General features: G+C 45.5%; 1 protein-coding gene across 1 annotated transcript in view; it reads left to right on the top strand.

The window, feature by feature from the left end:
- The window catches only part of LOC144697773 (uncharacterized), a 40,434-nt gene that overhangs the window by 12,188 nt on the left and 13,089 nt on the right, over positions 1–15,157 (top strand). Inside the window, exon 2 of the mRNA XM_078569770.1 lies at positions 14,488–15,054. Coding sequence (XP_078425896.1) covers positions 14,488–15,054 — 567 coding nt within the window. The remainder of the gene's footprint in view (positions 1–14,487; positions 15,055–15,157) is intronic.

Raw genomic sequence — 15,157 nt, 5'->3', positions numbered from 1 at the left:
GGTTCAAGAAGGCAGCTCACCACCACCTTCTCAAGGGCAACTAGGAATGGGCAGTAAATGCTGCCCCAGCCAGTGAAGCCCACATCCCGTGAATGAATAAAAGAACCAATGTCCAGCCTGATACAAACCGGCTCTTCATTGATCTGGGAGCTGCGGCCCCGCTCGGTGCAAACGGGGAGGGGGGAACCGGTCAGTTTATTTCCGGGGTTTGCGGTTTACACAACATGTTTCCGGAGCCTCTCCGTCCACTCGCCGGATCCATCGCTCCCTCCGCCCCGGCGTCCCCCCCTTTACCCATTGTGGACCCGTCTCCCCATCGCCATTACCCGCACTGCGCATGCTTCAGTCACAGCCGAGCCCCCGCCCCTCCATTCACTCCGATTGGTTGGAGGACCAGCCATTCCTGCGCGTTCTTCCAGTTCCCCCCGCCCCACTCCCTCCCTCCCTTTCCCTATTGGTCCGGAGCTGCCGTCAATCACCCGGGCATTATGACGGTTTCAAACGCTGAGAGCGGCCACAGACTCAGCCTGACTTGCTGATTCTTGGCAGCATTTTCTGTTTGGGAATTAGAGCTAGAGATGGATGGTCAGTTCCCCTCTGTCCGGGGGGGATTCACACTCATTTCCCCAGTGCAGTGATTATCACCTTTACTTTATATGAGAAAGTCCCCGGTTCAATCCTGGCTGGAAACTTTGTGTTTAACATTGTTACTGATGAGGAATTAACAGTGAGTTTAGTTTCATGTCGAACAGGGTGACAGTTCCTGTTGTCTCATTCCAGAGAAAACGGATCCACTCTGACCCAAAAACAAAATACTGTAATACTCCAGGTGGAAACCCGACCTAGAACTAGGGGGGGTCACTGTTTAAAAATAAGGGTGGCCCATTTAAGACAGAGATGAGGGGATTTTTTTTCTCGCAGAAGGTCATGAGTCTTTGCAACTCTCTTCCTCAAAAGGCGGTGGGGAGTCTTTGAATCTTTTTAAGGCAGAGCTGGATAGGTTCTTGATAAGCAAGGGGGGCGAAAGGTTATCGGGAGTAGACGGGAATGAGGTTACAATCAGATGAGCCATGATCTCATTGAATGGCAGAGCAGGCTCGAGGGGCCGAGTGGCCTATTCCTGCTCCTAATTCGTATGTTCGCACGACCTCAAAACAAACTATTGGAAAACCTCAGCAGGTCAAATATCTACGGAGAAGGAAACAGAGTGAATGCTTCAGGTCAGTAACCTTTTATCCAAACTTGAAAAAAATTAAAGATCTAACAGTTTACCAGCAAGTGCAAAGTCAGCAAAAAGAGAGGGAGAGGACGGTGGGGTCGAAGGTTTTTTTAATGATGGGAGACAACAGTGGATTTAAACGTGAGAGGGACAGTACCAAAAGAGAGAGAGAACCGTTAAGGATATCGTCTAAAATGTGGAAGTTGGATGGTCAGCAGTTTAGTGAGAATAGTGTCAAGGAAGCAGAAGGCAAGATGAGCTCTGAGTGAGATAGAAGATAGGAGAGAAATTGGAGAAAGATGCAAGTTAGGGGAACAGGCAGGTGTTTGTGTGGCCGTAGAAGTGACTCCAGGATGGTATGTTGCCTCCCTGGTGCCAGGGTCAAGGATGTCACAGAGCGGCTGAAGGACATTCTTCTGGGGGAGGGTGATCAGCCAGAGGTCGTGGTCCACATTGGTACCAATGACTTAGGGAGGAAGGATTTAGTCCTGCAATCAGAATTTAGGGAGCTAAGTAGAAAATTAACAAGCAGGACCTCAGCAGTAGTAACCTCCAGATTACTCCTAGTGCCATGTGCTAGTGATTACAGAAGTAGGAGGATAAGGCAGATGAATGCATGGCTGGAAAAGTGGTGCCGGAGGGAGGGCTTTAGATTCCTGGGACAGGCTCTGGGAGAGATGGCACCTGTAGAAGCCAGATGGATTGCACCTGAACAGAGCCGGGACTGAGCTCCTTGCAGGGCGTTTTGCTAGTGCTGTTGGGAGGGCTTTAAACTAGCTCAGCAGGAGTGCAGGAACCAAGAGAAAATATTAGAGAGGAATACCAGGGTGCACAAAATACTGGGAGGGACAGAGAGTACTAGTTTAGAGAAGAGTAAGTTAATAGGTAAAGTCGGGGCAAGGGAGAAAGTAACAAAAGCCAAATCAGGGTTATTGTGCATGCATGTAAATGCACAGAGTATAGTAAATAAGTTTGGGGAGTTACAGGTGCAGACTGCCATGTGGAAATGTGATGTTGTGGCAATAACAGACCTGGCTCAAGGAAGGGCAGAACTGGGTGTTCAATATTCCCGAGTACAAGGTGTTCAGAAGAGACAGGAAAGGAAGGAAAGGATGAGGGGTGGCGGTATTGGTTAAGGAGAGCATTGCAGTGCTGGAGAAAGAGGATGTCCCAGAGGGTTCAAGGACAGAATCAATTTGGCTAGGGTTAAGGAGCAAAAAGGGTGCAATTACATTGCTTGGTGTAGCCTATAGACCGCCAACTAGCGGGAAGGGTGTAGAGGAACAAATCTGCACGGAAAATACAGAGAAATGCAGGCATTATAGAGTAGTTATAATGGGAGACTTTAATTACCCGAATATAGATAGGGACAGTGGTAGTGTAAAGGGCGGAGAGGGACAAAAGTTCCTAAATTGTGTTCAGGAGAATATTCTCCAGAAGTATGTGTCTAATCCACTGTTGGACCTGGTTCTTGGAAATTAGGTTGGCCAAGTAGATCAAGTGTCAGTGGGGGAACATTTAGGAGATAGTGATTATTGTATTGCATGTTTTAGGATGATGATGAGAAAAGCACGATAGGCAATCCAGAGTAAGAATAATTAATGGGACAAGAGCCGACTTCAATGGAACAAAAATGGAGCTGGGCCAGATAGACTGGAACAAAAGATTGGCAGGAAAAACTGTAGCTGAACAATGGGCTACCTTCAAAAAATGAATTGGTTCGGGCACAGTCAAGTATTTAGACATTCACCTGAGTTGCCATAGCCTCCAGGGCTATGGGTCAAGTGCTGGAAAATGGAATTAGTGTAGTTAGATCTTTGTTGACCAGCTCAGACACGATGGGCTGAATGGCCTCCTTCTGTGCTGTAAACGTCCATGAGTCTATATTCCATCTAAAGGGAAAGGTGGGGCTAACAAATCCAGAGCTCTCTGGATGAAAAAGGAGATTGAAATTCAGATAAAAAGAAAAAGTGCACTTATGACAGGTGTCAGGTAGAAAATACAATTGAGAACCAAGTGGAATACAAAAGGTTCAGAGGGGAGGTGAAAAAGCACATGAGAGAAGCGAAGAGGGATTATGAGAAGAGACTGGCAGCCAACATAAAGGGGAATCCCAAAGTTTTCTACAGGCATATAAATAGTAAAAAGTTGATAAAAAGAGGAGTATGGCTGATTGGGGACCGAAAAGGGAATTTACACATGGACGAAGGGGCCATGGCTGAGGTATTAAATGAACACTTTGCATCTGTCTTTACTAAGGAGGTAGATGCTACCCAAGCCATGGTGACAGACTCTGAAGGGTTCAAAATTGATAGGGAGGAAGTGTTGAATAGACTATCGGTACTAAAACTTGACAAGGTACTGGGACCAAATGAGATGCATCCAAGGATATTGAAAGAAGTGAGAGTAGAAATTCCAGGGGCACTGGCCATAGTCTTTCAGTCTTCCCTAAACTCAGGGGTGGTGCTAGAGGACTGCAAAATTGTAAACATTATGCCCTTGTTCAAAAAGGTTGCAAGGATAAGCCCAGCAATTACAGACCAGTCAGTTTAACTTCAGTAGTGGGCAAGATTCTAGAAACAATTATTCAGGATAGAATTAGTAGTCACATGGAAAAATATGTGTTGATAAGGGAGAGCCAGCATGGATTACTAAAGTTTAACTAACTTGCTGGAGTTTTTTGAAGAGGTAACAAAAAAGGTGAATGAGGGTAATGCAGTTGATGTAGTGTATATGGACCTTCAAAACGCATTTGACACAGTGTCACACAACAGACTTCTGAGAAAAGTTATTGCTCATGGAATAAAAGGGACAGCAGCAATGTGGATACAAAATTGGCTGAAAACTGGGAAGCAGAGAGTAATGGTCAATGGATATTTTTCAGGCTGTAGGAAGGTTTGTAGTGGAGTTCCCCAGGTGCTGGTATTGGGACCCTTGCTTTTCCTGATATATATTAACGATCTAGATCTTGGTGTGCAGGGGACAATTTCAAAGTTTGCAGACGATATGCAAGTTGGGAGTGTTGTGGACTGCAAGGAGGACGGTGTGGAACTTCAAGAGGACAGACAAGTTGGTAGAGTGGGCAGATAGATGGCAGATGAAGTTCAATGCAGAGAAGTTTGAGGTGATGCATTTTGGTAGGAAGAACATGGGGATGTAGAAGCAGAAAGACCTGGGTGTATATGTGCATAGATCATTGAAAGTGGCAGGACAGGTGGAGAGAGCAATTAGTAAAGCTTATAGTGCCCTGGGCTTTATTAATAGGGACATAGAGTACAAGGGCAGGGAAGTTATGCTGGATTTATATAAGACACTCACTAGACCTCAGCTGGAATATTGTGTACAGTTCTGGGCACCATGTTATAGGGAGGATGCGAACACATTGGAGAGAGTGCAGAAGGAGTTTACAAGAATAGTCCCAGGGATGAGAAACTTCAGCAATGGGGATAAATTGGAGAGATTAAGGCTGTTCTCCTTGGAGAGAAGAAGGCTAAGAGAAGATTTGATAGAGATGTTCAAAATCATGAAGGGTCTGGACAGAGTAGACGGGGAGAAGCTGTTCCCACTCGTAAAAGGATCAAGAACGAGAGGGCACAGATTTAAAGTGATTTACAAATGAAGCGAGTGGGACAGGAGAAAAATCTTTTTCACACAACGAGTGGTTCGGGTCTGGAATGCACTGTCTGGAAGTGCGGTGGAGCCAGGTTCAACTGAGGCATTCAAGAAGGCATTAGATGGTTATTTGGATCAAAACAATGTGCAAGGGTACAGGGAAAAGGCAGGGCAATGGCACTAGGCCATGATGCTCATTTGCAGAGCTGGTGCAGACACGATAGGCCGAATGGCCTCCTTTTGTGCCGTTAAAATTCTGTGATTCTGTGAACATCAGCAAAAACAGACCCCAAAGAACATGGCCCAGTCCTGGTGTGACCAGCTGTAAAATCCAATCACGGTAATTACTTGTGAACTCGCTGGTGTCTCAGAAGAGCGGAAGACTGAGTGAATCCCTTCCCACAGTCTGTGCAGCTGAACGGTCTCTCCCCAGTGTGAATTCGCTGGTGTACAATGAGTTGAGATGATCGCTTAAATCCAATCCCGCATTGAGAGCACCTGAATGGTCTCTCATCAGCGTGAACACGTTGATGGGACATCAGTTCCTGGGAACCTTTATAACGCTTCCCACAGTCTGAGCATTTAAACGGTCGCTCCACAGTGTGAACTCGCTGGTGTCTGAGCAGATTGGATGACTGAGTGAATCCCTTCCCACACTCCGTGCAGGTGAATGGCCTCTCCCCAGTGTGAATTCGCTGGTGTACAGTGAGGTCAGATGATTGACTGAATCCAGTCCCGCAGAGAGAGCACCTGAATGGTCTTTCATCCGTGTGAACACGTTGATGAGACAACAGTTCCTTGGAGCTTTTATAACACTTCCCACAGACTGGGCATTTAAAAGGTCTCGCGTCAGTGTGAATTCGCTGGTGCCTCAGTAATGTGGATGAGCGAGCAAATCCTGTCCCACACTTGGAGCATATGAATGGTCTCTCCCCAGTGTGAACTCGCTGGTGTGTCAGCAGGTCTGATGAACAAGTAAACCCCTTCCCACATTCAGAGCAGGTGAATGGCCTCTCTCCAGTGTGAACGCACTGGTGTTGCAGCAGGTCAGATGAATGATTGAATCCCTTCCCACACTCGGAGCAGGTGAATGGTCTCTCCCCAGTGTGAATTTGCTGGTGTATCAGCAAGTTGGATGATCGAGTGAATCCCTTCCCGCACTTGGAGCAGATGAACGGCCTCTCTCCAGTGTGAACTCGTTGGTGTACAGTGAGGTCAGATGATCGCCTGAAACGCATCCCACAGTGAGAGCATCTGAATGGCCTCTCATCAGTGTGAACACGTTGATGTATCAGCAGGTGGGAGGACTGAGTGAATCCCTTCCCACACTCGGAGCAGGTGAATGGCCTCTCCCCAGTGTGACTGCGCCGATGAGTTTTCAGGTCAGACGGGTAATTAAATCCTTTCCCACAGTCCCCACATTTCCACGGCTTCTCCCTGTTGTGACTGCATTTATGTTCTGATCGGTCAGATAATTGGCTGAAGCCTCGACCACACACAGAACACGTGTACGGTTTCTCTCCACTGTGAACAGTGCTTTCTCCTTCCGTGTTCAAAATCCGGTGACATTCACATTATGATAAATTGGGCTGCAAATCCTCCCCTTCTAATATCCTGTGAAATCGATGTAAAACAGAAAAAAGGGAGTGAGGGAGAACCCACAGAAACACAAAGGCAGGTTGTGAAATGGAGCTGAATGAATCTGGTAATTTGTGGGGCCGGCACCAGGGAAAAGTGACCATAAAAACTGCTGGATTGTCGTAAAAACCCAACTGGCTCACTAATGTCCTTCAGGGAATTATTATTATTTATTATTATTATTTAAATGGAGAGAAACTTCAGAATGCTTCAGTGCAGAGGGGTCTGGGTGTCCTCGTGCATGAATTGCTGAAAGCTAGTATGCAGGTACAGCAGGTAATAAGGAAGGCAAATGGAACTTTGGCATTTATTGCTAAGGGAATAGAGTATAAAAATAGGGAATTATTGCTGCAACTGTACAAGGCATTGGTGAGACTGCACCTGGAGCACTGTACACAGTTTTGGTCCCCTTACTTGAGGAAGGATGTAGTTGCATTGGAGGCAGTTCAGAGGAGGTTCACGAGATTGATTCCAGAGATGCGGGACTTGTCTTATGAGGAGAGATTGAGCAGTTTAGGCCTATACTTGCTAGAGTTTAGAAGGATGAGAGGAGATCTAATTGAGGTATATAAGATGCTAAAGGGGAGAGACAAAGTAGACGTGGAGCGGATGTTTCCTCTTCTGGGGCATTCTAGAACAAGAGGCCATAGTTTTAAGCTAAGGGGTGGTAGATTTAAATCAGAGATGAGGAGGAATTACTTTTCTCAAAGTCGTGAATCTGTGGAATTCACTATCTCAGAGTGCAGTGGATGCCGGGACGCTGAATAAATTTAAGGAGGACATAGACAGATTTTTAATTAGTAACGGGTTGAATGGTTATGGGGAGAGGGCGGGAGTTGAGGCCGAAATGAGATCAGCCATGATCGTATTGAATGGCGGGGCAGGCTCGAGGGACTGAATAACCTACTCCTGCTCCTAGTTCTTATTAATGGAACCTTCCACCCAGACTGGGCCTATGCAAGACTCTGGTCTCTATGGAAGGAGAGAGAGAGAGAGAAGTAGGAGAGGCAGCAGTTGAAGGAGAGGGATTTTATATACCTACTACTCGACCATAACTTTGACAAATCTCCTGAACCACTAGCCTCCAGCACCTAGGACCAGGGTAGCCGGTGTATGTGAACACCAACTCTCCAAGTTCGCCTTGAAGTCACACACTCTCCTGACTGGTCTGACATCCAGTAATGAATGAACAGAAAATTCTTTCATATAAATACTGGGAAGACTGAAAGTGTTGTCTTCAGTCCCTACTACAAACTCCATTCCCTAACAACTGACTTCATCTCTCTCCCTGGCAACTGTCTGAGGCTGAACCAGACTGTTCAAAACTTTAGTGTAATACTTCACCCCAAGATGAGCTCTTTTTTAAAATCATTCGTTCATGGGATGTGAGCATCGCTAGCTAGACCAGCATTTATTGCCCATCCCTAAGTTAAGAGTCAACCACATTGCTGTGGGTCTGGAGTCACATGTCGGCCAGACCAGTACAAGGACGGCAGAATTCCATCCCTAGAGGACAGTAGTAAACCAGATGGGTTTTTACTACAAAAAAAAACCCATCTGGTTCACTAATGTCCTTTAGGGAAGGAAATCTGCTGTCCTTACCTGGTCTGGCCTACGTGTGACTCCAGACCCACAGCAATGTGACTGGCTCTTAATTGCCCTCTAAACAAGGGCAATCAGGGATGGGCAATAAATGCTGGCCTAGCCAGCAACCCCACATTCCATGAATAAGTAATGAAAAAAGCTTACAACCACACATCCTCATCATCACCCAGACGGCCTGTTTCCACCTCAGTAACTTCGCCCAACTCTGCCCTAGTCTCAGCTCACCTGTTGCTGAAACTCTCATCCATTCCTTTGTTACCTCTAGACTTAACTATCCTAAGGCACTCCGTGCCAGCCTCCCACATTCAACCTCTCTGTAATCTTGAGGCTATCCAAAACTCTGCTGCCCTTGTGTTTACTCACACCAAGTTTTCCTCGCCCATCACTCCTGTGCCCGCTGACCGACAAAGGTTCTTGGTTAAGAAGAATCTAAATTTTTAATTTCTCATCCTTATTTTCAAATTCCTCCTTGGCCCCTCCCTGTCTCTGTAACCTCCATCAGTCTCATGACCCTCTGAGATATCTGTGCTCATCTAATTCCAATCTCCTGAGCATTCCTATTTTAACTGTTCCACCTTTGGTGGCTGTGCCTTCAGTTGCCTAGGCCGTAAGCTCTGGAATTTCCTCCCTAAACCTCTCTGCCTCTCTACCTCAATTTCCCCCTTTAAGATACTCCTTAAAGCCTACCTCTTTGACAAAGCTTCTGGTCACCTGCCCAAATATCTCCTTATGTGGCTCAGTGTCAAATGTTGCTTTGTAATATTTCTGGGAAATGCCTTGGAACATTTTGTTACATTAAAGTTGCAATATAAATACAGATTGTTGTTATTGATTTGGATATATATCATTGTTTCTTCTTCATCACTGGTGAATAACCTGTAACTCCTTATCTAACATCATTGTGGGAGCACCTTCACCACACGGACTGCAGCAGTTCAAGAAGGTCAAACATCATCTTCTCCACAGGTAACTGGGGATGGGAAATATCTGCTGCTGGTCTTGTTAGTGACGCCCAAATCCCCAGAATAGATTTTATAAGTATGCATTTGTAGAATAGATTAAAAGCATCTACAGAAATATTTTTTCCTAAAACAATGATCTTTTACATTTCATGGCCAGTGTCTGCTCAGCAACCTCATCTTCCCCAGAACCTACCTCCCTTTGACAATTTCACGTTGGAAATTGCCGGGTCCTTGTGGTTAAACCCAGCAGCTTCTCCTCCATCTCCACTCCAGCTCAAACTGATACAGCAAAGGCTTTGAAAATAAAATTGGATAAGTACCTGAAGAGAAAAAGCTGGGCTATGAGGAAAGGGCAGGGAGTGGGACTAGCTGATCTGCAGTTGCACACAGCCAGCACAGGAATGACAGGATAAATGGCCTCCTGTATTGTAATCATTCTATGGCTGCATGAAAAAGTCTAACACTGGAGGCCAGGGACCAACCTCTCCAATCAACACCCACCCAAATACAAATCCGTTCTTAATTGGTTCATCTCTGTTCCCAGACTCAGTTCTGTGAGAAATGCCTGCAATAAAACCAAACCAAAATATTGCAGCTGCTGGAAATCTGAAATAAAAAGAGCAAGTGCTGGAAATACTCAGCAGGTCAGGCAGTAACTGTGGAAAGAGAAAGAGTTAAAATTTCAGGGTGTACAGAATGAATTATGGGGAATACAAATGAAGCAGAATTTGACAGTCAATATAAGCTCAGAAGTGGGAGAGAAATGATCTCTAGTGCAGGAAAAACAATTCCTGGCCATGGGAAGATAAAGCTGGTAAATCAGCAGTGAATAGCTGGGGGGATGGGCAGCAGTGGAACCTCATTTAGACACAGTTGGTGAAAATAACAGTAAAATACCAAACATGGTTAAAATACACCCAACATTAGAGGCAGAGGGATCCATACAACGGTAGAGAGGTGATTGTGAAGGGTAAGGGTGAAACAGAGCAATGGATGGACATGGATTCAGATCCACAGTAAAGGAGCCACACCAGCCCCAGAGCCATGGGACGACAGCGCAGCACTAAGAGCTCTAAATTGTCGATGAATGTTCAATAATACTCACCCCTGAAACAATTTCACTGTTTTCAAATTTAAAATCTCCTGCTGGAGCCTGCAGCTGGAAAGATATCAGAAGCACTGGAGTCAGAGAAAAATCTCACAGACTTCAAATCTTCTAGCTCTCTGTAAAAGGAGATTACAAAAGTCATAAGTGTCAGATGCAGGTATAAATTCAGAAGAGACAAACATTTCTCTTGATTTGAGTTTGCTGTGTGTAAATCCTCCCCTCCTAACCCCTGTAAAAGGGGTTCCAGAATCCATCACTGTCAGTCCAGGATAGAAATTCACAATATTCTCTCCTCCTGCTACCTGGTCCAAGGTAACTTAAGCAAGGACATATTTGCACTGGAAGCAGTTCAGAGAAAGTTCACTAGGCTGATTCCTGGAATGAGAGGCTTTGCCTCATGAGGAAAGGTTGAGCAAGGTGGGTCTCTATTCATTGGAGTTTCGAAGAATGAGAGGTGATCTTATTGAAACCTGTAAGATTCTGAGGGCACTTAACAGGGTGGATCCTGAGAGAGCTTTTTCCCCTCATGGGGGAATATGGAACAAGGAGGCACCATTTAAAAATAAAGGTTTTCAATAAACTTGACTGAGATGCGGAAGACTGAGGTGAGGAGAAATTTCTTCTCTCAGGCATCCATTAGTCTGTGGAACTCTCTTCCCCAGCAAGGAGTGGAGGTCTGGTTATTGAATAGATGCAAAGTTGAGTATTGCTAAAAAAAAAGGGACACGTTGAAGCTTTTCACCTTGTACTGAACAGGACAAATGGCAAGAATACCAATATAGGGAGAAAACAACTATACATACTGTATGCAAAGCGAGTGCTGATTGGTTGGCAAGTGGGCTCTGATTGGTAGAGGCATTGCCATGGAGAATGCACCAGTGATAGTGACTGACAGTTAACTGCCAAACATTGCAAACAGACCATACCCAACCAGCCTGTGTTTGCAAAGCTCAAAACAGTGTCCAATATTAGATGTGATTCCGTGATTGGACAACATTTGCTAAATAATCGTCAGTGTGCTAAAAATTACATTGACAACCAATTTAAGATTCTCAGTTGGGCTTGCAGTGTGGTGCATTTGCATGTACTGAAAGATACATATATTAATAGGGCTCAGTTCTTTGCAGACAGAAAAAACATATACACACATTGCGCCTGTTTCAGCTAAACAAAATAAGTGACAGCCATTTGCTGACTCATTCCTCAGGACAATGCCTTGACCAATCAGGGTCAAACTGTCTGGTTCAAATTTCAAACAATGCTTGGCAGTTAACTGTCAGGCACCATTACTAGTGCATTTTGCATAGCAAGCCTCTATCAATCAGAGTCCACTCGCCAACCAATCAGCATTCTCTTTACATACAGTATATATGGTTGTTTTTCCTTACATTGGTATTCTTGCGAAGTGCCCCGATGAGTACAAGACGAAAAGCTTCCACATGTCTCTTTTTTTCAGCAACACTCAAGTTCTTTACTACCAAATGACTAATTGAGACCGAGTTAGACAAATTTTTCATCTAAGCATCAAAATGAGGGGCGGGCAGTGCAGTTAAGACCACAATCAGATCAGCCATGGTCTCATTGAATGGTGCATCATGCTCAATGGGCCGACAGGCCAACTCCTGCTCCGAGTTCTGATGTTCTTATTCTTATGTTGTTAGGATGGCAGCGCTTGCACCCAGCAGCACATTGCCCTTCAAACGATGGCACATGTGTCTCTTCCCCCCCACCCACCTTAAACCAATTTATATTTCTCCCTTGTTGAAACTATGCTTCAGTTCTGCTGAAGGGCCATGAGGGCTCGAAACGTTGACTGATTTCTTCTCCGCCGATGCTGCCAGACTTGCTGAGTTTTTCCAGGTAATTCTGTTTTTATTTTGTTTTGGATTTCCAGCATCCGCAGTAGCTTTTAGCTTTTTGTTTTTATCCCTATAAAGATGGCGGCTGCTAACCTGGACCTGTCACTGACATCAACTGTGTCGGGCCTCTCGGTGTAAACAACGGATTGTATCAAAATTACTGGAACAGACTTCTCACCCTCCAGACGCTTTTTTAATGATGGCGGATAAGGAGACCCAGAATGCTCCGCGAGAGTGAATACACCCTATCTCCATCAGAAGGGCAGTTACGCCTAGGCGTGGGAAGGCCCCGCCCCCGGAAGCCGCCTGCGTGCGCGGAGCATGCGCAGTGTTGCTCCAGACTGAGCGCAGCCTCCGTGAGAGTGAGCGCGGCTCCTGGAATCTGAATGGGAGCGGCCGGGAGCGGGAGGAACAAGGATTCCTGTAGGAGCTGTTAATCCATTTCACACAGGCAGATACTTTTAATTTATGATGGGCTTATAGGAGTCAGTAGCAAGGCAGCTCATATTGCCAATCCCCAGTCGCTTGTTGAGAAATTGATGCTGGGTTTTGTTCTTGAACCGCTGCAGCCCGTGTGGTGAAGGGGCTTCCGCAAAACTGTTAGGTAAAGACTGAGAGGATCTTCATCCAGTGATGAAGCAACAGTGATGTGTGTCCCAGTCTGTAACATTGACTTATATTTATAACAGTGATGTGTGTCCCAGTCTATAACACTGACTTACATTTATAATGGTGATGTGTGTCCCAGTCTGTAACACTGACTTACATTTGTAACGGTGATGTGTGTCCAAGTCTGTAACACTGACTTACATTTATAACGGTGATGTGTGTCCCAGTCTGTAACATTGACTTACATTTATAACGGTAATATGTGTCCAAGTCTGTAACATTGAATTACATTTATAACGGTAATATGTGTTCCAGTCTGTAACATTGACTTACATTTATAACAGTGATATGTGTCCTAGTCTGTAACATTGACTTACATTTATAACGGTGATATGTGTCCAAGTCTGTAACATTGACTTTCATTTATAGAGCGCCTTTGATGTAATCAAACATTCCAGGGTGTTTTATGGGAGTTTTACAAAGCAACATCTGACACCGAGACACACACAGATATCAGGGAAGAAAGTCAAAAGTTTGGTCAAAGAGGTAGGTTTGAAGGAGTGTCTTAATGAGGAAAGTAAGTTACAGAGGTGGAGAGATTTCATGAGGGATATTGTGAGTTTTTGCCTTTGGCCCAGCCACAAACACTGAAGGAACTGAAAATGGGGATGCTGAAGAGACCGGAATTAGATGAGCACAGAGATCTCAGAGGGCTGTGGGGCTGGAGGAGATGACGGAAATAGGGGTGAGCAAAGCTTTGGAGAGATTTGGAAACAGATGAAAGTTTTAAGATTTGAAGCACTGCTCAACCTGAGCCTAAGTAGCTCAGTGAGCAGAGTAGTGAAGGGTAGCAGAGTTTTGGATGAACTCAGCTTTACAGAGAGGTTAAATGTGGGATGAATTAGAATATTCAAATTTAGGGAGTGGAATGGATGAGAGTTTCAGAAGCAGATTAGCTGACTCAGGGGCAAAGCAGGTGAGATTACTGAGATGGAAATAGGCGGTGTTCTGTGGTCAGGAGATCAGCAGGTGGGAAACATGACACTGAGATTGTGCCCAGTCTTGTCCAGCCTGGGACAGTTGCCAGGGAGAGGAATGAAGTCAGTGGCTATGGAATAGTTTAGAGCGGGGACTGAAGACAATGTCTTTGGTCTTCACGATATTTAACTGGAGGAAATTTCTGTTCATCCAGTACTAGGAGTCAGACAAGTCACGACAGTTTCAACTTGGAGGGGAACTTGGAAGTGATGGTTTTCACATACACCTGCTTCTCTGGTTCTTCCAGATGGTAGAAGTTGAGGGTTTGGAAGTTTCTGTCAAAGTTTAGGTTGAGTTGTGGATATATAAAATCCCTCTCCTTTGCCCCCTAATGCTCCCACATCTCAATGTCTGCCTGTTCTCTCTTAGAAGCCAGAGTCCAGATCCAGATGAGATGGTGGATCCCTTTCCCTGAAGGACATTAGTGAACCAGTTGGGTTTTTATGACAATCCATCAGCTTTCATGGTCACTTTTCCCTAGTGCCGGCCCCACAAATTACCAGATTCATTCAGCTCAATTTCACAATCTGCCTTTGTGTCTTTGTGGGTTCTCTCACTCACTCCCTTTTCTCTGTTTTAAATCAATTTCACAGGGTATTAGAGGGGAAGAATTTACAGTCAGGAAATTCAAACCCAACATCACTTCAGGATCTAACAAAGTTGCAGAATTTATCGTAACCTGAATATTGTCGGATTTTGAACATGGAAGGAAAAAACACCGTTCACAGTTGGGAGAAACCGTACACGTGTTCTGTGTGTGGACAAGGCTTCAACCGATCATCTGACCTGTCGAGACACAAGCGCAGTCACACTGAGGAGAAACCCTGTAAATGTGAGGACTGTGGGAAAGGATTCAATTTTCCAGTTCAGCTGGAATCTCATCGCCGCAGTCACACCGGGGAGAAGCCGTTCACCTGCTCCGAGTGTGGGAAGGGATTCACTCTGTCATGTAACCTGTTGGCTCACCAGCGAGTTCACTCTGACGAGAAACCTTTTAAATGCCCAGACTGTGGGAAGTGCTATAAAAGTTCTGGTGAACTGATGCGCCATCAACGTATTCACACTGATGAGAGGCCATTCAGGTGCTCTCGGTGCCATACTGGGTTCAGGCAATTATCTGACCTCACTGTACACCAGCGAGTTCACACTGGAGAGAGGCCATTCACCTGCTCCGAGTGTGGGAAGGGATTCACTCAGTTAGCCAACCTGCTGACACACCAGCGCATTCATACTGGTGAGAGGCCGTTCACCTGCTCCTTGTGTGGAAAGGGATTCACTACATTATCCAACCAGCTGGAGCACCAGCGAGTTCACACTGGGGAGAGGCCATTCACATGCACCGTATGTCAGAAGGGATTTGCTCACTCATCCACCCTGCTGAGACACCAGCGAGTTCACAAAGATGCATGAGAACGCCACCATCTTCATGTTTCCCACCAAGCCCCACGCCATCCTGACTTGGAACTATATCGCCGTTCCTTCACTGTCACTAGAAGAAAATCCAGGA

The sequence above is a fragment of the Cetorhinus maximus genome, chromosome 23, assembly GCF_964194155.1.
Source record: "Cetorhinus maximus chromosome 23, sCetMax3.hap1.1, whole genome shotgun sequence".
Lineage (NCBI taxonomy): Eukaryota > Metazoa > Chordata > Chondrichthyes > Lamniformes > Cetorhinidae > Cetorhinus > Cetorhinus maximus.
The sequence above is the reverse complement of the archived record's forward strand: the minus strand, read 5'-3'. Positions and strand labels throughout refer to the sequence as shown.